Genomic DNA, 27,012 nt, shown 5'->3' with positions numbered 1-27,012 from the left:
CCGCACACTGCATCAAATTGGTCTGCATAGCTATCGTCCCAGAAGGAAGCCTCTTCTGAAGATGATGCACAAAAAAGCTTGCAAACAGCTTGCTGAAGACAAGCAGACTAAGGACATGGATTACTGGAACCATGTCACGTGGTCTGATGAGACCAAGATAAACGTATTTTGTTCAGATGGTGTCAAGCGTGTGTGGCGAAACCAGGTGAGGAGTACAAAGACAAGTGTGTCTTACCTACAGTCAAGCATGGTGGTGGGAGTGTCATGGTCTGGGGCTGCATGAGTGCTGCCGGCACTGGGGAGCTATAGTTTATTGAGGGAACCATGAATGCCAACATGTACTGTGACATACTGAAGCAGAGCATGATCCCCTCCCTTCGGAGACTGGGACACAGGGCAGTATTCCAGCATGATAACAACCACAGACACACCTCCAAGACGACCAATGCATTGCTAAAGAAGCTGAGGGTGAAGGTGATGGATAGGCCAAGCATGTCTCCAGACCTAAACCCTATTGAGCATCTGTGGGGCATCCTCAAATGGAAGGTGGAGGAGCACAAGGTCTCTAACATCCACCAGCTCCGTGATGTCGTCATGGAGTGGAAGAGGACTCCAGTGGCAACCTGTGCAGCTCTGGTGAACTCCATGCCCAAGAGGGTTAAAACAGTGCTGGAAAATAATGGTGGCCACTAGGGCTGGGGCGGTATGGATTTTTTCTAACCACGGTTGAAAAGCAAGATATTCCCGCGGCATAGCGGTAAACCGCATTAAATACATTACATTGGATCAGAGAAGTCCCCCACCCCCCCCACCCCCCGACAGACTTTGGCGCACACATCAGAAGTCGCTTTTGATAGACAGACTTTAAATATTGTCACCTACATCCGAAGAAAAAAAACGAGCACAATTTTAAATAGTCAAATTTTCATCAAGCAGTAATTTGGCATGAACTAATCACTGTATAGATTTCCTTATTTAAGATTATTCTCAGATACATTCGCATTGAAGATGGGTCAGACATGATTTTGACCAAGTTTTGTTTTGTAGAAAGCCTTTCTTTAACTTAAAATTTCGTTTTGTATAAATTGTATCTTAATTTTAATCACTGTTTCATTAACTAATTGCCTGGAATTAATAAATAAGAAGCAAATATAGCAGACATATAATCAGCAGCAGGACGTGGAAGCGCCGATGCGATCTCTTGCTGCGTGAGCTCTCTCATAAATGAACCGAAACTCGCGGCTAGGCCTACTGCCTCACAGACATGAGAAATAAATAGAAATCTTAAAATGCATTTTAAACAAAATTCAAAACAAAATGATAAAATTTTAGGCTACAGTAGCCTAGTAGTCAGGTTTGGCGATGTGCGTTACTATTTATTTATTTATTTTTATCCCTGTGCCAATCGAAACGGACTTCACTGCTGATATTCTGGGGATACAACATAGCCAATAGGCTATAGCCTACTAGGGACTTTAGCCTTTAAAATATCTTTGCTGCATTGGATCAGTCTCCTTTCTAGAACAGCCAAGAGCTTTCTAGCCTCGCGGCAGCAGCGTCTTGCATCGCTCAGACCTTAAAACAGTCAGCGCCATGGATGCGGTTTTGAAAATTTATCAAAAAACGTTGGTGCGGACAGATGAGTTTTGTGATGCGGTTGTGGATTAAATAATAATAGCCCATCCGCGCATCTCTAATACAAATGGAATGTTATTATGTGTCATGGAACATTGCGCTCCCCAACTCGCGAAAGGTCGGATTTGCTCCATATTTTGATAAGTTTTGTTTAGAAAACCTTGAATCCATGTAGGCTAATATCATTAGACATAATCCATATCATTAGAATCAATGAATCCATGTCATTAGACACAACGAATCCATGTCATTAGACACAACGTGCACACATGTGCAGGCCAGTGTTTTTTTTGTTTTTGTTTTTTTGCGGTGACGACGGTGACAAGCTCAGACCCGCGGTTGGAGTCACGTGACCGCGGTATTGCGGTAATGCGGTAACCGTCCCAGCCCTAGTGGCCACACAAAATATTGACACTTTGGGCCCAATTTGGACATTTTCACTTAGGGGTGTACTCACTTTTGTTGCCAGCGGTTTAGACATTAATGGCTGTCTGTTGAGTTATTCTGAGGGGACAGCAAATTTACACTGTTATACAAGCTGTACACTCACTACTTTACATTGTAGCAAAGTGTAATTTCTTCAGTGTTGTACCATGAAAAGATATAATCAAATATTTACAAAAATGTGAGGGGTGTACTCACTTTTGTGAGATACTGTGTGTGTGTGTGTGTGTGTGTGTGTGTGTGTGTGTGTGTGTGTGTATATATATATATACACATACAGTCAGGTCCATAAATATTGGGACATTGACACAATTCTAATCTTTTTTGCTCTATACACCACCACAATGGATTTGAAATGAAACTAACAAGATGTGCTTTAACTGCAGACTTTCAGCTTTAATTTGAGGGTATTTACATCCAAATCAGGTTAACGGTGTAGGAATTACAACAGTTTGTATATGTGCCTCCCACTTTTTAAGGGACCAAAAGTAATGGGACAGATTAACAATCATAAATCAAACTTTCACTTTTTAATACTTGGTTGCAAATCCTTTGCGGTCATCCTACACCATACCTGTCAACATTTGGTTTTCAAAAACAAATTTGGTTTGTTATGAGCCTACCTCTTCATGCTGTAAAAGGTAGGCTCATGCTGTTAAGTGTACTGCACGTGTTAAGTGTATTATTTACATTGCAATACCCATAAATAAAAACATAACTTAATTTATAAATATTTCTTAATTTTTTTATTTGTCATTTTATTACAACAAAACATCACAGTTTTTAACACTGGTACAAACACATAACACTGTGGTACAAACTAATTTAACACATTTATTTACAGTTCATTCCTTGAGCATCAATAACTGTCTCTCTTTTGTAAACATAAGTACAGTATGTTTTGTAAACATGAATATGTGCTCACTTTTTTTTTGAAGTGTTGTAATTGTATGTGGCAGATTTTGCTGCTCTCAGTGCCCTCTTGGACGGAGTGTATTTTGAAACCAAACCGGTGTGGTTTATTTTGCAGGATAGGAGAGAGCAAAGAGTGCTGTTATTCATGCTCATGCGATTTTCTGTAACTCTCTGTCTGTCCTTTCGTGATGAAGGATGAGATCGCCTGTGTGCCCTTACTTGCCTCTTCTGCGCGATGGTGCCGCTGTGTTTTAATGTGCTGGCTAATGTCATTGTTCCCGTCGTGGTCTACATTAAAATCAATGCGACATACCTTACAAAAAGCATGGAGGTTGTCTATATGACTGGGTAAGATGCACGTAAATTGTTGCGTCCAACATTGTTGAAATTTACAATTGTACTTCAGTTTCTTTGCGGGGACACCGCCTTCACCTGCCATCATGTCTATCGGCTCGCTTTCGGGTTAAACTTTCCGCAACTGCGCAACTGGGTTATACTAGGTTGCCAGGTTGAGGTGACAAATGGGTTGAAATTGTAAATGGTGTGTGGATTGTGTGAATATAATGCATTTAATACAATCTGGCAACTGATCAACATTAGACAAACATATTGGTCCGATTAATAATAATAATCGGCGATTATTCATAAAGGAGTTTGGGCCATGCAAATTACGGGAGTTTCCCGGGAGAAATAACAAACCGGGAGGGGTCCGGGAGATAGGGCTAAAAAACGGGAGAAACCCGGGAAAACGGGAGTGTTAACAGGTATGTCCTACACACATATGTTGAGCATACACGCCAGTTTAGACTGTCTTATCTGCTCTTTGTATGCTATGGAGGATGCGCAAAAGGAATGTCCGTCTCCAAGCAAAGACTTTCTCACTGGATTGTCGATGCAATTACCCTGGCTTATGAGTCGCAGGGACAGACTTGTCCAATTGCTGTTAAAGCACACTCAACTAGGCATGGCCTCCTCATAGGCATGGATGAATTGTGTGTCATTACAATACATATGTGTTGCAGCAGAATAGTCCTCTCAAAACACATTTGCAAGGTTATACAACCTAGAAGTAATGTCTCTCTTCTCAAGTCCTCTCAGAATCCTCGTGATGGGATTCTGTCCCCCATATACGTTAATAAACGCAATGTCAAGTAGACTGAGTCATAAGGGAACGTCTCGGTTTCCTGAGATGAAGGGAACGAGACACTGCGTATGCTAGGCGCACTACAAGACTCAGAGTTCTTGAGGCACGAGCGATGCGCTCCTTGTTCTCAATTTAGAAATTCTGAGGAAATAGTGTCTGTGCATTTGTTTGTATAGCGGACAGTTTCACGCAAAAACAATCAGGGCTCAAACACCATAGCCAATATTAGAATATTGGCGTAATTATAGAGGGGTTTCAAATAGGTTGTGTATGAAGGCACTCCCCATAGGCGTTAATAAACGCAACGTATGTAACCAAGACGATATCTGTGATGGTAAACTTATACATATTTTTATAAAACTATAATTTATGGAAGTGCAAATGTATATCAAATCAAATCACTTTGTCGCACGACCATATGCACAAGTGCAACAGTGTGTGAAAGTCTTGTCTGCAGTTCCGAGCAACATAGCAGTCATGACAGTGACGAGACATATACACAATTTACATATCAAATGTAGGCCTACACATAAATACACAATGTACAGTAAACAATAAACACAATGTAGAATACACATAATATAGAATACACGTACAATAATATTTTTTTTTTTTAAGTATATAAAGTGTATTAAAAAAATATATAGTAGTTGTATTGTAAAGAGAATATAATTTATGACAGTCCAGTGTGAGATAATAAGATTAATAAAGTGCAGTGCTGATGTATACTGATAGTGAGAGATCAAGTGTTCAAAAGTCTGATTGCAGCACTATTAAATATCTCACTGTCACTAACAACCTTATACGCTTTTGGTAATTGAGCAATTAGAAAGATTTTTTTCTTTCTTCCAATTCTTGCATTTTATTTTTACACTGTAACACAATACATAAGAGAAAGTTTGAGAAATACTAAAGAGGTGTGGGCACAACTCAAAAAACAAAACAAACAAAAAAACTATGAGGTAAAGGGTTGGAATGAGGTTCCAGGTCACTAAAGACCAGAGGTATGCACCTATCAGGGGCGAAAATTTCATCAAAATGTTGGGGGGGGGGCAATAAACATAACAATTCTCAAGAGCAATTTTTGAAGGGGTTTTTTGTTGTTGCCCCGTTTGCATTTGTATTATTTTATTTCTTAAACAATTATTTTAAGAATATATCATTATATTATTTACAATACACATATTTTAATGATATTTTAGGGGGGGACAACCCTCAGATGGGGGGTCCTGACTCCCCCAACCCCCCCGCGATTTCCGCCTATGGCACCTATGGGTTAAATAAAGAATTTTTGTCTATTTATTTTTCACAACAACATGAAGCTACTTGATTACATTTTTCTACTTTTCATTTGAGCTAACTTTCTCTGCATCTTGTTGTTCTTCTGCCTGTCATCTACTGGCACTCAAGTGGGGCTGGTTTCCCTCCAGCTGCATCTCTTATCAGTGTGACACAAACCCAGCTATAAGTCTGGACAGAATCTGTGCCCTGAGTTCTGGCTGCTACTAACACATAGACATTCTCACTGAGACGTTTAGAATCACTACCCAAACGCTAGCCAGTGCTGTTGTCAATGCCAGTTTACATTTAACAATGTTTAAAGCCTTGATCCTAAAGTGCAAATAAAGTTTTTTTTAGGTTGTCTGCTGTGAGAGAGACGTGTGGTTTGATGGCCTCGCAGCTCTTCAAGGACTGGAACCGCAGGTGTCTGTTGCTGTGGTGGCATGCTGTGAGCAGTAAAGGTCATTTTTGATGGAACTGGCCACAAAAATATTACATTTACTCTTCACACAGTCACACGCAGGAGTGGCCTATAGAAATCTAAAGACAGAAACGCAGGTCACCAAGAGATGCAAACCTTTCAGAATAAATGTAAGTTAGCCTAGTCTTAAAACAAACCTTCCTGTTTCCTCTGAGAGATAGACAGGTCATTTGATTTACATGTGTTATATACTTTACATGCCTAACACTCTAGATTACCATGACAAAAGATGTGCCCCAGCCCCCTTGAGTGAGATGAGAAATTTAACTCTGTGAATCTTCCAGCAGTCATTTGGCCTGTGAGTAAGGACAATGTAGTGGTGGGGCTGTAATGTGTGGCACTGTGTCCTGCTGCTCTCCTTTTTGCCATGCTGACTAATGACCTTTAGCCCTCCCCCAGCCCTCGCTGCCTCCTCCCCCTCCTCTCCAACCCTCCAACACAGCTTCTGCCCCTCCCCCATGCCATCTCATGCTATTTCCCATCCCCCACTGTCAAGGGTGGAGTCCAGCAGTCTGTGACACCAGAGAGGCATCTATCACAGGTCTTTAGATTAGCATCAACACCGCTCAGGACAAAAGAGCTCCTCCTCAACACCGGACCCCCCCAACCCCCCCACCCTTATGTGTAATGGAGGAGGGGATGTGTCATGGAAAGAAACCGTGCTCATGCCTCTTCAATAGCACGTTGTTCTTCAGCTATCAGATCTAGAACTTTTCTCTGCCTCAAGGGCTCTCAAAATCTCAACTTCTCAGTTTCAAATAAACATGTTTAAAGGGATAGTTCAACCCAAATTTGACAAACCTGACATAATTTACTCAGCCTCATGTTGCTCCAAACTCCTATGTGTTTCATTGTATGAAAAAAATAAATAAAAATAAATAATAAACACAATGAAAATGAGTGGTCACTGAGACTAACATTCTGCCTAATATTTTCTTTCTTGTTCCACTGAAGAAAGAAATTCTGGGTTTGGAGCAATATTAGTGTGGGTGAATTTTTGGGTAAACGATTCAGCCTGATCTAATGAAAATATAGTGACTGTTGTGACATTTTTTGAAAATGACAATACGTGGTTCATTACATGTATTGCGGAAGTTCAGAGGGGTAATGTCCACTGTGTGGTAGACTTGCCATGATAACAATTTTCACACCGGGGCAGAGTTCACATTCAAACCATCACGTTGGATGGGTGCTAAGTGGTACTATAGGGTCATTTTTGTTAAGCAATAGCCTGCACAATAATGCAAGGCAGCTTGATTTCAAACTTTGAACTTAATTTGTATTTATTTTAACTAAAAATTCAAATGTAACTGAAAAAAAGTGCAATTAAAATTTGTGTTGTTCAACATACTTCATCTTTGCATTCTCTCCATCATCTCTTTAGTGTTTCGCTTTCCAGGCAAATACATAACTTATTGAGATTATTGTGAGATTAAAAAAATCACTGAAGCAACCATTATGTGGTGCTTCTATAATACTTTTGGCTCATGTGATGACTTGTGTGCTTTTCTGGATTCGTACCCCTGTCCTTCATGTTGCAAGTGCTCGTTTATTAATTGAGCTACTGCAAAATTTGATTGCTCTCAAACAAACTTGAAAAAGTAGTTTTTATCTAATACAAATTTTAAAGGGATAGTTCACCCAAAAATTCAAATTCTCTCATGATTTACTCTCCTCCTGGCATCTCATATGCGTATGACTTTCTTTATTCTGCAGAACACAAATTACGATTTTTAAAAGAATATTTCAGCTCTGTAGGCCCATAAAATTGAAGTGAATGGGTGCCAAAAATGTTAAGCTCCAAAATCCAAATAAAGAGAGCATAAAAGTAATCCATATGACTCCAGTGGTGAAATCTGTGTTCAGATATGTTATGATAGGTGTGGGTGAGAAACGGATCAATATTTAAGTCGTTTTTTTTTTTATTCTCCTCTCTGCCCAATAGATATTAATGCATTAAAACTGTGTGTGGCAGCGGGGGCGTGGTCAAGCGCCCGTCCGGGAGAGGAAAGCGGTAAGGGCGCTTACACCTGAGCTAAATTATGCCTAAACACCTGTCTCTAATTCCAGTGAGCACGAGGAGAGCGGCATAAAAACAGGGCCTCCAGATGGGGAGAGAAAGAAAAAGGAGACCCAGTGTTTGTGTGTGTTCGTGTATTTGTGTGTAAAACATAATTAAAAAGGACTTACCTTGAGAGGAAGACCTGTTTCCTGTCCTCCTTCACTAGTATAGTGCTACACTGTGAATCACTAAAAACAGAAGAAGAATGTGAAAGTGAATCTGAAGTGGAGATTGACTGAGCAGGAGGGAGAATTTATAGTAAAATAAGACTTAAATATTTATCTGTTTCTCACCCACACCTATCTTCTGATTCTGATTTAACCACTGGAGCCCTTAAGTGAATTTTGGAACTTAAAAATGTTGGCACCCATTCACTTGCATGAACTATTCCTTTAAACTCTATGGCCTTACAAGTCATGCACTATAGTAAACATGTTTTAATGTTATAAGATAGCATTGTGAGAGTAACAGGGAGAAAAGGAAGATCATATTAATTTATAATCTGCTGTTTTACTGGTTTTTCATTTGTGTGAATGGGAATAAAAAAACATTTGTTATAGCACATATATGTAGTGCTTATTTCACCAGAAAACTGCTGTGATACGTACAACAGAGACTGAGTTCTCCAAAGTGGTTCTTTCTAACTGTCCTACCACCTGTCCACTTGACCCAATCCCCTCACATCTTATGCAAGCTGCCTCTCCATCGATCTTACCCGCACTCACACACATTATCAACACATCTCTCACAACTGAAAAATTTCCCAATACATTAAAGCAGGCTCGAGTAACTCGACAGCTTAAAAAACAACATAACCCGCCGTAAAATGTAGTCGACAGCTACAGAATGGTCATCCTCCTAGCCTTCCTGTCTAAAACTCTTGAGAGGGTTGTGTTCAATCAGTTGACTGCTTTTCTCACACAGAACAACCTACTCGACAGACAACATTCTGGCTTCAAAAAAGGACACTCAACCAAGACTGCCTTCTTGTCAGTAGCTGAAACCCTGTTACGGGCGAGATCTAACTCCAAATCATCCATCCTCATACTCCTTGACTTGTCTGCTGTCTTTGACACAGTGAACCACAAGATCCTCCTGTCCAACCTCTCTGACCTGGGCATCACAGGAACTGCACTTGGATGGTTTGAGTCATATCTCATTGGCAGATCTTTCAAGGTCTTCTGGAAAGGAGAGGTGTCCAAGTCACACCAGATAACCACTGGTGTTTCTCAAGGATCAGTGCTTGGGCCCCTCTTCTCGATGCACACAACATCACTTGGACCAGTCACTGGGACACATGGCTTTTCCTTCCACTGCTACGCAGATGATATGCAGCTCTACCTGTCGTTCCAGCCTGATGACCCTACTGGGCTTTTCCTTCCACTGCTAAGCAGATGATATGCAGCTCTACCTGTCGTTCCAGCCTGATGACCCTACTGGGCTTTTCCTTCCACTGCTAAGCAGATAATATGCAGCTCTACCTGTCGTTCCAGCCTGATGACCCTACTGGGCTTTTCCTTCCACTGCTAAGCAGATAATATGCAGCTCTACCTGTCGTTCCAGCCTGATGACCCTACTGGGCTTTTCCTTCCACTGCTAAGCAGATGATATGCAGCTCTACCTGTCGTTCCAGCCTGATGACCCTACTGGGCTTTTCCTTCCACTGCTAAGCAGATGATATGCAGCTCTACCTGTCGTTCCAGCCTGATGACCCTACTGGGCTTTTCCTTCCACTGCTAAGCAGATGATATGCAGCTCTACCTGTCGTTCCAGCCTGATGAACCTACTGGGCTTTTCCTTCCACTGCTAAGCAGATGATATGCAGCTCTACCTGTCGTTCCAGCCTGATGACCCTACTGGGCTTTTCCTTCCACTGCTACGCAGATGAAATGCAGCTCTACCTGTCGTTCCAGCCTGGAACTCAAACCATTTGCTGATGCCCCCCAAAATATATATATATATATATATATTATTCAAGTAACTAAATTAATATCATAAATGTACGACTAGTCGACTAAAGGGTTAAACTAATGACTACTAGTCGAATAGGAAAATCTTTGGTCGGAGCAGCCCTCATTTTTAAGGTTAAATTCTAATTTCTTAGCAGTCAGTCATTGGTGAGGGGCATTTGAAGTCCTAGAAAACAAATTTTTTCCTGTATAAATCACTACACAGAATATTACAACTTATACTGGAGTTAAAAAATGGAACCGTTCTGCATTCTACTGTAGTGCATATATATCACAGGGTGTCCATTTTTTCAGAAGTAAATCAATAATTAATTTCAGAAGTAATTCATCTCAGATGGTGTTTTGAAACTAACTGCTTCCTTGTTGCAGATTACAGATCTTGCACCCTAAATGCCCCTGAAACTTTTCCCCAGATGGTTGGCTGGCTGCCAGTCATAATCATAAACAGTGTTGTATTTCATAGCCCTTTATGAGCACTGCCTGTTCACTCATGCCACCCTCGGCCTGAAAGAGCAAAAGGTCTGTCATGCACATTACCGTAGAAGTGGCTTTTCAAAGTAATTATTTGTTACTTTGCATTTGTGACTTCCTGCTGCTCTGTGGTGCAGTGTTTCCCAACCATTTTTCTGCCATGGCACACTTTATAGGACTAAAAAAAATCTACTGCACACCACTATCCCACATACCGTTGTCAGTATTTTTCCTTTTCAAGAACTTGTCCATGTTTTCTGTCCATCTTAGTAGCGTGTTTACTTGTAATGTTTTAAATTGATTGAAATATGAACAAAACACGTAAAAAATGAACTTAACAGAACTCAATCGACAACTCAAACCTTCCTCCATTTCCGCATCGATTTAAACTAGTGCTCGCCTGTACGCATACGCATCAAGTGAGGCTGATACTGAGGCAATTGTCATTAGATTTTGTGTCTTTGCCTCGGACAGACTTCTCGTGGCAGTTTTAATTTGGTTCTGAGGGCTGAACCCAGCGTCAAGCACCGCATTGCCCTCCACATGACAAGAGTTGCAGAAAGCGTCACGGAGTGATTTTACGAGTTTGCCACGTAAAAATTCGAGAGGTGTGCACAATAAACATTGAAAACATGTATTTGGAAGAGAGAGAAAAAGCTTGCAGTTGCTTTGATAGCAGAATGTAATAAAAGGACTCGAAATTTTGAGATATTCATTGTCTCTTCACAAATTGGGACAGTTTTTAAATATGTATTGTTGCTTAGTACTCTCAAAGACATTATTGGTGAAGCAAAAACTTGTGCAAAACATTTTGGTGTGGCGTCACTTAATAGACTTCAATGTATTCTGCAGCGCTGACGCGAGTCATGTGAAAGACCCTTAACACCTATAAATATCACTCACATTTGTACATTAATAATTGCTCTGAACAATCACAAGAGACCGAATATGGTTTAAAAATGGCAAATTTCTCCAAACGGTGAGGAGTTTGGATCCCTTCAATTTCATGCATTTATTTATTTTGTGGAATTTGATAATTTTCCACATCACACCTGACAATCATTCACGGTGGTTGGGAAACACCTGTGAAGTATGATATACCTCGAAAAGTGTCACATTTTTTAACAACCCTATGAAGTAACATCCTCTTTGCACTGTCCAAGCTTGCAGCTAGTAATTTAACAACTTCTAGTTAAACACATTTGGACTTTACATGTCATTGGTTCATTTGTCTTTGTCATCATTTTAGTTTTTAAATCAAGAAGAGGTAAAAAAAAATATGGTTACTTCGGAGGCAAACACAAGCCTGAGTGCGCCAGATTGCCTAGCCCAAAGAATAGGTCCAACTACAGTAGACTAGAAGGTCACTATGAGGTGTATCCATTTTTAGAAAGTAACTTTGCATCTAAAACACTTAGTTTACATGCAAATAGAGATACAACTAGAGAAACATGAAACGTGGTCTGTCTGATACACACATTTTTTGTTGAAGATTTTATTTGCCTATTAATCAGAACTGCCCTCTGTTGGCTGAGCAAGGTAAGTTCAACATGTTTCTAATTTGAAGGAATGATAACGTAATTATTTTCTTAATATCCACATAAACAAAATAATATATATATATATATATATATATATATATATATATATATATATATATATATATATATATGTATGTATGTGTTTATTTAGACAAATAACCATTTTGGAAGGATGCAACAAAAACGTTCCCCATTATGCCATGGGACACTATATGTTCAATTTCCGAAATTGTGAACATTTTCATAATGGATAAGATTGCTTCAGAAATTAAACAAATACTTATCACATCTATCAATCTGCAACATAGGCCTATTATGCAAGTGGGGTGGATGGACAGATAACAAAGGCCATCTCTTCAAATTGAAGATTTCAATGTTACGCACGGTATAAATCTGTGTAAAGTTACTAGATCTTATCTAATTTCCCACACAACTCGTGTTGTCTGAATGTTCTTGGAAATATATTTTTCAATGTTTTGTCCGTGAAAATATCCAAAACAAACACTAAACTGCAGTACAGCCCATTAAAGAGACTGTCCGTTAATACTTAACAAAGTCTCGTCATTCCCGTCAAAAATGAAAGATGGCGCTGCTGTGAATAAGGTTTGATTGTAAGAGAGTGAAAAACTATCGCCCAACGTGGGGCTCGAACCCACGACCCTGAGATTAAGAGTCTCATGCTCTACCGACTGAGCTAGCCGGGCTGACATTCGTACGTGATTGTGGATGCATATGAATGAACTTCGTTTTTGGCGGTCTTTAGATTTAGTTTCTCCTAACCTTCTATAACATACTATGGTAGATAAATAAACTTAATAATTTCTTAAGTGTCACAAAGACACATCTTGAGCACTTTCACTCATGAAAGGTGCACAACTCAAAACCACATGCAAACGTATTTACTATTTATACACGAACTGAAACATTCTATGTATTTGTCTTCAAAATACGTGAATTTTCTCACTTTATATTTTCATCGTACAATTATTAAGACAGCAGATGGCGCCCAAACCTAGCATCAGCACACGTAGTCTAATTTGTCTAAAATGTCTAGTATTATTTTTGTTTTTTCAGATTCAGACTGTGGTTAAGCTTGCATTTCACAGATGAAAAATGTGTTCTGCCATTTTCTCTCCCAGAAAACAACTGGAGAGAGAAGAGAGAGAGAAGACCTTGGTCTTCGAGCCATAAATAGTGTAAATATACGCTTCCTCAAAATAACCTGGTAAAAATACAGATTGTGTGAAACTTTACCAGTTTGATTAAAACCTGTGATTCAGGGGTGCCCGCCTTTTTCTTTGATACTGAAAAACAGGCCATGAAAAAAAAAAAGCTGCAATAGTGATATCATAACAATAACTAATTTACACCAGTACAGGGAAGCCACATACCGTCAATATATATCCCCACCTTAGACGAAAAACTTACATTAATGTGAGCACTGACACTGAGAAGTGGCGGCAAAGCCTTTCATAATCATGGCATTAACAGCTGAATTAATCGTTCAGTCCACAAGATCCGTCACTGATCTGTGCTTCGATGTAGCCTAATTATTTATGTGAAAAAAAATGCTGACCCGCATAAATAGGTTGATCCAAATGCATACAGGAAAAGGCATTTAATCTCAAGGTTATTTTGCAGTGTAAAAATGCATTATCCAAGGCTGTTGATGTGTCAAAATGAAAGATCGCAGGGGACATCGGGAGGACCGGGCATTTTCCCAGTGGGCCGCTGGGTTACGTAGGCTGGCCGCTGCTGTGCAAGAACCAGCCAGTCTTACAGGCCATATCTACGCGGCTGCACTGGGCTCCAACATGCCGGCACGCACACCTTAACGAAGCGAAAATTCAATAAACTCAAGGTAACACACTTGGCAAGGTAAGCCAATACAGTTACCTTTTTTTTTTTTTAATATTGTAATTGCTTTTATTTTGAAAATACTTCCACATTGGAACATAGATATTTGCATTGTTTATTCATACCGGAAAGCATTACTGGGAGCTAAAGTGCTGTTTGCTGAATAATGCTAGAGAATATGTGGAAAATAAGTCATGAAAAATATTACTTTATGGCTATTTGAGTCTTTGATGCTTACTTTGTTTAAAGGACAGCAGAAACAGCGCTTGGGCTTTTCACTTTTTCTCAAGAATAATCTGGTGAAGGAATTAAAACACTGCAGATATAAAGAAACAACAAACACATAATAGAACACAACAGAGTGACAATATGAGCAATTGTTTTGCAAAATATCTGCAAAGATTATATTTATGTTTGTATATATTTATATATGTACATATTCTGGCAAAATTTGTTTTCATTTTTATTTTCATTACATTTACACATAGTTATGTGAGTAATTTACATACATTTTAAGCTTTGTCATCAGTGTCTTGCTGTGTGACACTTTCTTCATTAACTAATTTAAACAACATTTTATGATCTTGTACAGCTTTTCTTTTCTCCCCAATTTGGAATGCCCAATGCACTTTAAGTCCTCATGCTGGTGTAATGACTCACCTTAATCCGGGTGGAGGATGAATCTCAGTTGCCTCCGCATCTGAGAGTCAATCCATGGATCTTATCACGTGGCTTTTGGAGCGCATCACCGCAGAGCGAGAACCACATTATAGCGACCACGAGGAGGTTAACCCAACTTGACTCTACCCACCCTAGCAACCGGGCCAATTGGTTGCTTAGGAAGCCTGACAGGAGCAGGGTTGGAAAGGTTAATTTAAAAAAGTATTCCGCTACAGATTACAGAATATGGATGCTGTAAAATGTCATTTGTAACATATTCCATTATTACTCAAAGTCATTAATGTAATCTAAATACTTTGGATTTCTTTTTCAGTACTGGCAAATTTTCCACTTGATATGACTATAAACATGTAAATAAAGTAAGAAAATTCACTTAAATTTATCTTGCTTTGAGGATTTTTTTTATATTTTTACAGAAAAACAATATTTAATTTCTCATTAAGACTACGATTTTTGTAGTACATCTTTGCTCTAATATCAAAGGTTTTACTAGCGAAAACAAAAGTTATGCTCCAATGTGCATTTTCGTCTTAGATATATTGGTTGTAGCTTTCTATATGATGTTAAAGGCTACAATGGTTAGCAGTTCTTGTAAAAATACCCTAACCTCATAAAATGCATTGACAAGGCGTGTAATCGTGTATTTATTGGATTTATGTTTCACCTGTCAAATATTTTCAAACTGTTTTCTTGTTAAGCTGTAGAAATGTGATGTTGCTCCTCTGTTAAGGTACCAAGGGAAAATTCCTCAATAATGTAATTTCCACCTTTTCACTCACAACAATATGAACTTGTATGAATGTAACACATCTTAATAATGTGTTTTTCTGCTGTTCGAATGCTCCTCAGATTGTATCATTGATATGGATAAATGTTTTCCAACTGAATAGTCTAAACATAAAATGAAACAAATCACAATAAAATGCAAAGTAATCTCTTCAGTATTCAAAACACTTTTTGAATGTAACTCTATTCTGATTACAAATGATAGATGATGAAATGATAGAACAAAAGATTCTCTGCCGATAGATGTCCCCCTCGCAATTTGATAGCATGGCGAAGTCTTTAATTTGGAATGGTAAACGTCCCAAATTACATTTCAGTTGCATGGGCCGATTGAAAAAGGTGGGCTTTCAGTTTCAGACATTTGGCTGGTCACTTCCACCTGTGAGAGCCCCTCCCTGGTTTTGTATTGAACAGGAAGTTCTAGACCCTATTTCACATTGCAAAGCTTTTCTATCAAACTATTCAGAAAAGTTAAGTTACACTCCGTTATCTCGCATTTGGACAAAAGTGTCCAGGGTGTTTAATTCAGACATTTATTTAAATGTTGCCTCAAGCATGTGGCTGAACCAACAGTTATGTATTAATAAGTTCCCTTTCTGCTGGACAGAGTGGAGTGGGCTTAGACGTATTTATTCCACTGTGGTCTTCCTTTCATTAAGCACATGAAACAAGCAGTAATGACCATTACAAAGGTAAATATCACAGTGAAAATTACACTGGTCATATTCCTAGGAAATGAAACCAAGATAGAAACCAATTATTCTGCTTACACGATGAAACACAAAGCTAAACATTCAGAACAGAGATTTAAAATGTAAACATATAAAAATTAAATGTAAAAAACTCATGTAAAATAAAAACCTTGTTAACATCACAAAGCATCAATAAACTGCATTTTTGATCATTAATTGCTTGATATTTTCTTTGAAAATACAAATTTCTATACACATTAAATGTAATACAATCTGACATAGGCAATATGAGTAATCCAAAAATATAAGTAAATAAAAACATAAATAGATGGATTAAAAACAAGTATTTGTTAGGATTTCTCCCAACCATGCAAAATTAAATACAAAGGCGCAGCAGTGGAAATCTCATCTACATTTGTTTAGCAGAGAAGTCACTCTCGCAGGTCAAAAGAGATTATCTTATCAAGTCCTTCTACAATTCCATATTTCTAGCTCTCAGAAAAAGGCTGGATTGGTATGCTCAATGACGCAGCGTTTACAATGACGTTTGACAAAGCGCAGGGCCTCAAGTGGCACATCACATTCCTGTACATTCAGCATCTGAAGGTCAAAGCAGTTTGCTGCCACAATCTGCAGCCCACGGCCTGTTATACTTTCGCATGACTTCAGACTGAGTCTTTTCAGATTGAAACAGTTTAGTGCAAGCTGCTCCAGGCCTGCGTCTGACACCAAAGGACACTTCCCAATGTCCAGGGACTTTAATTTGAGGCAGTTTTTGGAAAGATGCTCAATGCCATGGTCTGTTAGTCCCTCACAGCCACGAGCATTCAGGTAACGCAGTCTTATGCAGTATTTGGCTACGTAACGCACGCCCACGTCAGTGATGCGGCCGCAGTGCGCTATGCTGAGGTAACGCAGATGGCCCTCAAGTTTTGCAATCTCCCGCAGGCCAAAATCACTGATGAAGCGGCAGTCAGTGACACTGAGTTCGCGCACAGACAGGCAGTAGATGACCAAGAAACGCAGACCTTCATCGGTCAGGCGCACACAGCGACGTAGGTAGAGGTGAGTGAGCTGAGTACAGTGGGCAGCAATGGTGTGCAGGCCTTCGTCCTCTAAAGCAAAACAGTCTGTCATGTCAAGATAGCGGATGGAGATTTGCTGGCCATGAAGAGGGGAGAGTTTGACTGACACATCCCGAGTTAGACTTATGCAGGTTACTTTAGAGCACCCTAAAGAGACAATGAGAGTAAAGAATAATCACAGCATAAAACAGCTATCCAATCTTATCTGCACTGTTCAAAGAGCAGACGTGTGCAAAGAACTTACATTTTAAAGTATAAATTATAATTTCTTATATATCAATGGGTCCTTTTTGTACCTTTTTGGTATTATAGTACTCTTAAGGAGAAAAAAGGTACCGTGCATGCAGATTTTTGTTCCCTGAGGAACAAAACATGTAAATGTTCCTTTAAAGAAACACAATGACCCCGTGTACACTTGGTATTAAGGTGCGTCTCAGGTGATCTTATCACTTGTGTCAGGCGAGACATCTTTGTTTACACCTGGTCATTAAATGTGTCTCCTTTGACCACTTGTGTTTGAATTTCTAGGGTAGGGTCTCTGAAATCATGACGACATACATCAGTCAATAAACTGTGATAAAGTCAGAAAAGACAAAGAAAGTTATGCTGTTTCTCCCAGATGCAGTTAAAATTTATTCTAAGCACAAAAACAACATTAAGAGCAAAATGACCCATTGTTTTAGAGGAGTACCTGTGTCTTTGCATGTTGATATCAGACACAGAAGATCTGTGTACTTTTCTTGCTTGTGTGAGTATTCGCTTTTAATTTTTTTTTTGATCAGCGTTTTTTTGTTGTTGTTGCTTTTATAGCAGCAAGTGACCAGCAAAGTTTCAACTCTTGTTATAGTGCAGTAGTTGATTGACAGGGGAGGGGTGGCGCTTCACTGCTGTCTGGGACATATTTAGGACGAATAAGTGGTTACACCTAAATTATGAATACCTCCCCCTGTGGTTTTTGTAATCCAAACACAAAATACACCTGAATAGATCTATATTCAACTCTGATCTCTTGTGATTGGATCACCCGAAACGCATCATAATAAAAGGTGTAAAAAGGGTCAAAATTTTCTTTTAGTACAATTATGTACCCAAACAAGTTAAAAACAACTAACTGAGGTTCAGAATAGATCCCCTTGAGAGTACCATCCTAGTGACTGCCCTTGTACCTTAAAAGTATAATGTTTTTTTCTGAGAGTGTGGAAATAAATTAATTCTGAAATGTATTTAATATTATGGATTTTTTTCAAACTATTTGTATGTGATGTTGCCATTGATTCTTAATCTCAAAAGACTGAGACTTTTTCATGTTTGTAGATGCGTTAAAGAAATCAATTGGAAATCAATAAGGCAATTGTACCATAAAGCCTTTATGTAATACCATCTCAGAAACATATCTACTCTGCTCTCCAGAGGCTGGTTGTAAGGTGCCTCTTCTTTTGTCTTCTGTGTGCTGAAGAGAACCTGCTGCCCTGGGTAGTGGTTTGAGGAACTTCAGTGGGGAAATGCCTGGCTGTCAGATGCAGGGGATTATCTGAGGCAGGACAGCCCCTACTGCACCGATACCGTGGTGAACTATGCTCCTCGAGCAGCCCTCTCATCAGGTTGATACTGAATTGCAGGGAATCAGTGGTATGCCCTATCAATAGTAAGTGGCCAGTATGGACATGACGACGGACCCAGAGATCCCAAGTCCCTCGTAGTGGTGGATGTCAGTGGTGGATCCAGTGTAACCAGTGAGTACATCACACAAAACTACAATATAAGGTCAATTACATTAATCTCAATCTCATTTACATTAGTCAGAATCCACTTTGCTTTCACTCCAGATGGGGTTTTCTCCAGCTGTTCTGTGGCGTAGCGTTTAATTTCCTGATCTATTCAACAAGCTCCTCTGTTATAAACATTTTCAAACACTAGACCTCTGTGGAAGATGCAGGCGCAGTTTGACTTTCAGGGTTAAAAAAAAACTACAAAAAACATGTCTTATGTCCAAGAGAGACTAAATTGCTGTAGCCCTCCAGCAGGAAGAGCTTAACTCTCCCACCTCCTTTGGAGTTGTGTGTGCAGTCGAGGCATCTTCAGAATTAAAAAAAACTATGAAGCATTACTGATGTCAGTCCTTTATTTCAGATTCTTAGTTTTTATACAAAACATCTTATTTATATAAAAAATTAATTATTAGATTCTCAAATATGTGTAACATATGTGTTTATATAACTTTTATAATGATCGTATTATTATCGAGATAAACGCTATTATTGATACATTGCCATGTTTGTTTACATTGCAATGCAGACTTCAGGGTCCAGAGCCTGTCAACATAATATTTGTTCATGTGAACAAAGTATTATGTTTGAAAGGCGATTGTTTTTCTCAATAATTTTTGCTGCTGTCATATACCAATGTGTAGATATGCACTGTAAACTTGTATTCTAATACCTCTGTTTATTTGAATGCCCGTTACATACATTTATTTTATCTTGTGTTTGAAAAGACTGTTTGAGCAGCTATTTTAGACAAAATTGACAAGCACTTAGCCAGTCTCTCTCACCACAGCAGCGGCAGCACGACAGCAGATTTGGTGAGTTTCTTAATTTTTCCCCTATTATGTACAGTGTATGTGTATGTATATGGACAGTAAACTTGTATTCTCTATGTTTGTTTGAATGCTCGTAACATAGAATAAGCATCCTATGGTTGAAAAGACTGTTCAAATGGCTGTTTTAGACATAAATGATGAGTGTTTAGCCAGTCCTCTTCATAGCAGCGGCAGAACAACAGCTGATATGGTGAGTTTCTCAGTTAGTTTTGCGCTGTTATACACAGTGTGCGGATTGAGCAGTAAATTTGTATTCTGTGTTAGTTTGAATGCCTGTAACATAAAAAAACATCTTGTGGTTGAAAAAGATTATATATATTTTAGGCATGTAAATTGAATGCGCTTAGCCAATCCCTCTCTGTAGCAGTGGCAGCTAAACAGTGTGAAAGCAGATTTGAATTTTTTAATTTGCCAGTTGATGACATTAGAGACTAATGTTCTAATCACACTGGTGTGATTGTACGGCCCAGGGCCCACTCTGGAATTATAAAACCAGTGTGATTGTAAAAACCATACTCTTTCCACCACTGATGCTCTCTGATCTTCACCCTGTCATCTGATTTAACATATGAAACACTAACATCAAACTTACAGAAAAGGTTTAACAGTAGCAGGGGTTGATTTAAACCTTGAAAAGACATCTGAAATGAGTTATTTGAAGAGGTTTGGGGGATGGTATCTAACCATGTCTCCTTTAGGAGGAGACTGAAAATGCACAGCTTGAGTCTGACAGCAGAGGGACTGCAGCCAAACCTTTGCATTCACACAGGGTAAACAACAACGTGCTCAAACAGGAAGACGTGCAAAGCAGGAAGTTGGAAATAAAACTCCAGGGAAAGTTGTGAACATGGATGGCTATTATTTTCTGACATTCACATTTGAAAAATTGTAAAACCCTCTATGGTCCTTTGTGAAATGTTAGACAATTGGAAGGAATCCTGGCCAAAAGGTTGCCAGTTAAAGCAATTAATAGCATGCACAAAGAAAACATATACAGTAATATTTTGTAAATGTCACTATACATTCTATACAATCTACTAGCAGATCTATAGAAAAGTATTTCTATAAAAATATCACTAGAAGGATTAAAATGTTTAAACATTTTTTGAATAGCAGCTGAACTTACAGGAATACATTTATCCAAAATACTGTCAATCATTCAATGACCTATAATTCTCTAAATTAGCATAGCAGACTTTCCCAAAGCACCTTAAAGTCAGAGGTCCTGGTTCTGCTTGGTCTTATGTTTTTTTGGGAAGTATAGAGAGAGCAGACAGAATGTCAGAGCTATTAATACCTTTTCCAGCTATTCCAAGAGGAAGTCCTGGGCATTTCTGAATACTCTCTGTGAGAGAAAAAACTCAGCTGCCTTCTGCGCTAGACTGTTGCACTGTAGCACTCAGGCTGTTGGCTTTGATTCAGGAAGCAATTTATACCATTTAATACAAATCCCTCTCAGAGGTTGGACTTTCAGAGGATAGTTTGTGGTCTGACATAGCTACATGCCGACATTACTGACAAGATTAGTTGACAATTTTAAATTTAATTTAATGATGGAAAGAATTTCAAATATATGTATATTTTGTCTTGCTGTGCCATACATTTAACCATGTGTGACTAAAGTACATTTGAAAAAAAAGGCATATTATCAGCACTCCCTTACTTTCAATAATTAAGTAAGGCATCGATAGCAATATTTCTACAATCATGCTCTTTCTATTCATTAGCTGTGGACATACAGTATATGAGAATTCCTCTGAAAGCCCTTTTCCACTGAAATTGAGAACTGAACGATGATGTAACGGGCTACGTGATAGTTTCACGTGACTACCTCACATGCCCACAAACAAACGTGCCACGTAACGCTGTTTGTATTGATCTGATTCATGTGGCATCACTGTTGACCACGCCACCATGTTTGTGACCAATATTCCATATGCATTAATTTTGCTGCGCTGTGGGATGCGACAAAAACCTTCTTCAGGAGTTAAAAGAAGCTCTTACATTCATACAGATGGGATCATCACAGATGTTTTTTAATGCTGTGACTAAATCAGATCAGAAAACAATACAAAACATTTGTAACTTCTGAATGATAAGTGTTTGCGGTGATGTACCAGTGGGCATGTGTACTAGGGATTGGCTGATCGATCCTAAAGTATCGATACTTCCATCTCTGAAAATTCAGAAGAAATGGTGTTTGTGCACCTGCTTATATAGGCCAACTGGGCACCTAAAGGGAAGGGACACAAACACCAAGGGCTTGCGATTCTCGCAATGTTGAGTGAACTGAATCGAAAGGGAACACAAAACTTACGTAACCCATTTGAATTCTACAGCGGAAATTCTAGTATAAAGCGCAATATGGAGGAAGCCAAACCTCTCAAACTGCTAGACATACATTATAAACAGCACTGACGAGGTAAGGAGACAAATACATCATCAGTTTTTAAAATACACATCATCATCGTTCTTAAATATATATAAATATATATATATTTTTTTTTTAATGCAGTAATACTAACCGCTAACTTCAATGATTTATATTAAATCTATTAGGGCAAATCTATTAGACTTCAGCTTTGAAAGGTGTAGTTAAAGGTTTGTAGATGTGTTTTTAGGCTAGTAGCTTTTTCATAACAAATACTACAGTTGATTTTTTTAGAAAAGACAATCAACATAAACCTTACCACAGTAATACGAGGCCACCTGTGGTCTTACCTAATGGCCTTGTCACTACTAATGCCACTGTTACACAATGGTAGAACAATTGTAAACTTTCATAGGCAAGTACAATTTGAAGGTGTTAAAACTTCCATGAACTATGGAAAAATTATTGACAAATTTTCCTACTGTTCTATCCTACTCCTGTTCTAACTGGCATTTGCCTTTGGATATTTTATAGGTAACCTAAACCATTAGGCATATGTCCTGCTGAACTCTTGTTTATCTTGTATATCATTCTTGTTCTAAATAAAATGTCCAAATAAATGCATATAGTTACAGTCTCCTGTTATCTTTATCACTTTTTGGGATGCGGGGGATTTTGGTTAGTGAAAATGCTAAGTGGCAAGTGACCTTGTAAAACTACTAACCACAGTGGTTGGTGAGACAAAAAGCTAATTTCAAACCCTGCATATGGAGTACTGCAATCCAATGTTATTACACCGCTCAACAACATTGTCAGAGACGACATCTAAGACGTCAGGTAATCTATTTACATTATATTGTATGAACTTTGGCTTAACTTGTTAGGTTCTGTAAAATGTAACAGTGGAATCATAATAATTTATGATTGTATTTTGATTTTTGCCATAGCATATAATATTATGTTTACGTCTTGATTGAGGATCCCACCGGTTTACTTAACAAATAGCAGCGATCTTAGCAAGTAGCTGATTAAAAATGCCCTTACTGACCAAAACAATGTACAAAATAATAGGACAACAGAGTAAGGTAAGCTAACAAAGTTAGAAAATATAATAACTTATTATATTCTGTGTTTATCTCGAGCGTGATTGGCTGAATTCATAGCCCTGATAAGATCCAAGGTCCAAAAAATCATTGCTCCATCCACTGCCACTTTTGTTTAGGTTCATAAGGTCCCTGCACTCCCTTAAGGGTTTTTCAATTTGTTTATGAATTGATCATTTGGATCATTTCATGCTGTATCTTCATTCTTGTAGACAATTTTTTCCCCTCTGCAACCTCTCAAGTTCATCTCGGATCTCCAAGTATACCATGTTGCAAGTAGAGTGCTCATGTCGTCCACGTTTCTGGAATGCTTATGATGTCTGATAATTTTGTGTTTTTTTTCTTAAATTGTTTTTATAGAGTGAAGTACTCTTTGCTGCATATGGTAGCTACCTTTGTTATTTGGGCAAACTTTGTTGATGAATCATTATACCGCCCTACGCCCCCTGACGTAATCGTTTCCTGCGTGGAGACCAGCAAGCTTTTGGGGCCGGTGTTGAACCAGGTTTTTGGTCCCCGGGACAGCCTTTTCCGCAGTGGAAACACACAGAGGAGTTCGAGAATTCACACCAGCCCAGGAACCTGCCCCGAACCATGTCGGTGGAAAACGGCTATGAGTTATCAGTAAGAGAAAAAACAACTTTTGAGCCCTTGTGATGCCCCATATTGAATAAATGTACATACCTACATTATTAAGAAAGTAATTTAATCGAATACATTTTTTCCAGCTAGGCTGTGAGCTCTATGAATCTGTAAGGTATATGTGATTAATAAAAATCTCAAAGGCATAGAATTGGGAAATGTAAACTATTACTATTAATATCACTGTTATAACTATTAGTAATTAGGAAACATTTTAAGACTGTTAACACACTTGATTTGATTACTTGATCTGAACCCAAGATCGATTCCACCCCCTCTTGCCTCTTTTCACATTGCGTTATTTGGGTTCGAACCGCTGTATGTGTGCTTCACCAATGTGAGTACCATTATAAGTACTAATGGCAGTTGTTTACCAATATAGCTATGGAAATATTTGTCTTTTTGGATATACCAACAAAACCTTGTATGTATTGCAAACATGCATGTGAAGAACACAAGCTGCTCTCTGAAGGCAATTTATTTGGAGACAAGCTGCTAGAAATGCATTATAATATATAATTATAATTATAAATGAGAAGTGCATACCTCCACAGCAAAAACTTTCTAAGATATGAAAATGCTCTAAGACGAAGTATTGCACTCTTCACCTTATTTAGGAATAATAATGGTACAGTCATTCATTATCACTCAAGATGAATTACCTGAAACATCCAGGTGTTCCAGGTTGGGGCAGCGTGACACCACTTCAAACACTGCCTCATTAGACACGTTGTAACAGCCGGAAACCTCTAAGCGACGGAGTTCTGGACAGCACTGTGCAACTGTGTACAGTCCACGGTCAGTCAGCCTCCGACAGCCACTAACCACAACCATCTCCAAGGTAAGACAAACATTGGGGGTATCCTGGCAGAGTCTTCGAGTGAGAACCCGAAGTGCACGGTCCACATGTAGCACATCTCCCGTCAGACGAATAGTCCTCCACAAGCGGGGGTCCCATGCCAAGTTGTACCAACGTCGGCATACTCGGGCACAGCGGCACAGCTGGTTGGTGGGCAGATGGGTGAAGATCTGTAGAAAGGCATGGTCGGGAAGGATGTCGATGGGCGCCCCTTGGTGGTCCTTTGGTTGCCGCAGGCTCTTTTGGGGGTGGGTGAGGGAGCTGGGGGGTGTGTGCACCATGGCAATAGTTTCTGTGCTGAAGGCGGAGGAGGATGTTGAGGAGCCATTAGGTATAGCTGGGGAAGAACGAGAGGGCAAAATCAGAGCTGGACTTGGTGTGCTCACTGTTCGCATGCTAAGTTCCGAGTCTGGGAGGGGGAAAAGAGGAAAACAGAGAAACAAATGGAGAGGCAGAAGTTAGGTATATAAAATTGCTTTTGTGCATTTAGTGTTAATATGAGATCAAAAACATTAAAGTGAAACCTACTGTAAATATTGTTTAGGTTATCTTAATGTAATTGATGTTTTTTTTTATTTTATCAATAGATATATTAATGACACTTTTATTTTAAGATATAAAATCACAAATTACTGTTTACACCATATTGATTACATTTGATTCATGTCAAAAATATTATTTGTCTGGAAATGTGTAGAATTAGCTCCTTATAGAAACAATTGCAGGTTATCTCTTTTTACAGTGTAACCTTTTTTTGGGTTGAATTTAACAGTATCTATTCAGTACTTGTGCTTTTATCTCTTTGGTGTATATTAAGATAAATATTTGATAGTGTATGTAAATAAATAAATGTACAAACATGCAATTCCCCTTCAAATTCCACTTCCTCAAAAATACCAAGAAAGAGAAGAACACACATCATGATTTTGCATTCAAAGCATTTTGAGAAAATCATTATGTGTTATGTATGTAAGTGGAAATATTGCAAATAAATTTCGGTCTTTTTAAATAATTTCTTCAGTTAATGCATTGTCTCTCTGTTTGTTTGGCTCAGAGGTGGCAGGGGCTAGCGCATGTTTCAGCCTCCCCAAGAAAGTCTATAGCACCCCTGTTCCCAGCACATGTTTGTAACAGCCAGCAGATTATCCTCTGTATGAAGTTTGTATGCAGAAACATTTTCCCTAACAATATTTTAGAAATAATTTCATGTGTCCCGTATTTCGGTCGCCTGTTTAGAATCAGAACTTGTGATACCCGATTTACAAATGAATTAGTCATTTGAGTCGATTATTTAAAAAAATAAGTCAAATGGTTAAGTGAAATGGTCCGAATCATTCAGACATATTACGCACTGTATCATATCTATTCCCATAATAGACATTATGTCAGTTCACTGGCTAGGAGACAAGAGACAAGAATAATAAACTGCTTTTGTGAGAAAACATGGTGGCATTCATATGGTGATGGCGATATTTTGAATCAAAACGTGCAAGTGCATCATTCGTTTCACAGTGATGAATAATGTCTTTATTAAGTTCAGTGCCTGCATGTGCAGCTTTTGAACACCTCAAGGTAAAGCAAGGTAGTGGTGTGTGAAAAAGTATTTTATCAATGCTTTGTAGCCCATAGTTACATCCATTTCTACACAAGATATATACTTGTGAAAAGGTAAAAAATCCTGCTCCTAAAGTCACCAGAATGAAATGCTTTAGTGATGTTTTTGCAAAAAGTTTCTCCCCTGCATGTCCCCATACCCTCAATAAGGGTACACTCTTTTGCCATACCTGTGATTCAGACAGTACTGTAAAAAAATAAAAACATTGTGTTGCATGTTTTATTGAGGCTGCAGCGTAGAGAGTTCACTTCTGTTGTCACCACGTGCAAACTGATATTAATAAACCATGCCGGGTTTTGCACATATTTAGTGACCAAAGCTCAGCTTCCCCTGTCAATGATTTAGCACCTCTTCAGCACCAGCAATCAAAACTTGATTTTTCAGGAGTTAAGATTTTTTACTTTTATTGCTTTAGGAAATGTGATTCTTTGGCCAATGGTGTTCAGATCAGGCATGCACACAGCCTGCAAAATTCATATTCACAGAGACTAATCTCCCATGATAGGCTGCAAATTCCCTCTGCTGTATGATCTGGCAAAGCATATCACTGAAATTCCAGATATAATGTATCAGGCCTTATTTAGTATCTTCCTAACCATCAGGGCAGTAATGACTGGATGAGGATCAAGGGCTACCAATCTTTTATTGTTCTATTTGATTAAACTTAAGACTGAGAGCCGCCTAACCACAGTAACTCAAGGCATAAGTCTGTTATTTCCATGTATTTATAGGCACGATGACCCCATTGTTCCCCTTGACAGATGGTTTTGTCTTTCAG

At 38.8% G+C, this 27,012-nt stretch overlaps 1 protein-coding gene and 1 non-coding gene across 4 annotated transcripts in view; both read right to left on the bottom strand.

The window, feature by feature from the left end:
* Positions 1-12,575: 12,575 nt before the first annotated feature.
* Positions 12,576-12,648, bottom strand: trnak-cuu (transfer RNA lysine (anticodon CUU)). Its single transcript has one exon. It is a non-coding gene; the product is annotated as a tRNA-Lys (tRNA).
* Positions 12,649-15,887: 3,239 nt separating this feature from the next.
* LOC127644954 (F-box/LRR-repeat protein 7-like) overlaps positions 15,888-27,012 on the bottom strand; it is a 57,985-nt gene continuing 46,860 nt past the window's right edge. For 2 of the 3 annotated variants that reach the window (XM_052128414.1, XM_052128415.1), the window contains 2 exons: positions 24,423-25,028; positions 15,888-17,192 (listed from right to left, as the gene is read on the bottom strand). In XM_052128414.1, coding sequence (XP_051984374.1) covers positions 16,456-17,192; positions 24,423-25,028 — 1,343 coding nt within the window. In that variant the 3' untranslated portion in view covers positions 15,888-16,455. The remainder of the gene's footprint in view (positions 17,193-24,422; positions 25,029-27,012) is intronic. The other variant, XM_052128416.1, reaches the window with a different exon arrangement.

The sequence above is a fragment of the Xyrauchen texanus genome, chromosome 6, assembly GCF_025860055.1.
Source record: "Xyrauchen texanus isolate HMW12.3.18 chromosome 6, RBS_HiC_50CHRs, whole genome shotgun sequence".
Classification (NCBI taxonomy): Eukaryota; Metazoa; Chordata; class Actinopteri; order Cypriniformes; family Catostomidae; genus Xyrauchen; species Xyrauchen texanus.
Note: the sequence above shows the minus strand (reverse complement) of the source record. Positions and strands in the feature narration are given on the sequence as shown.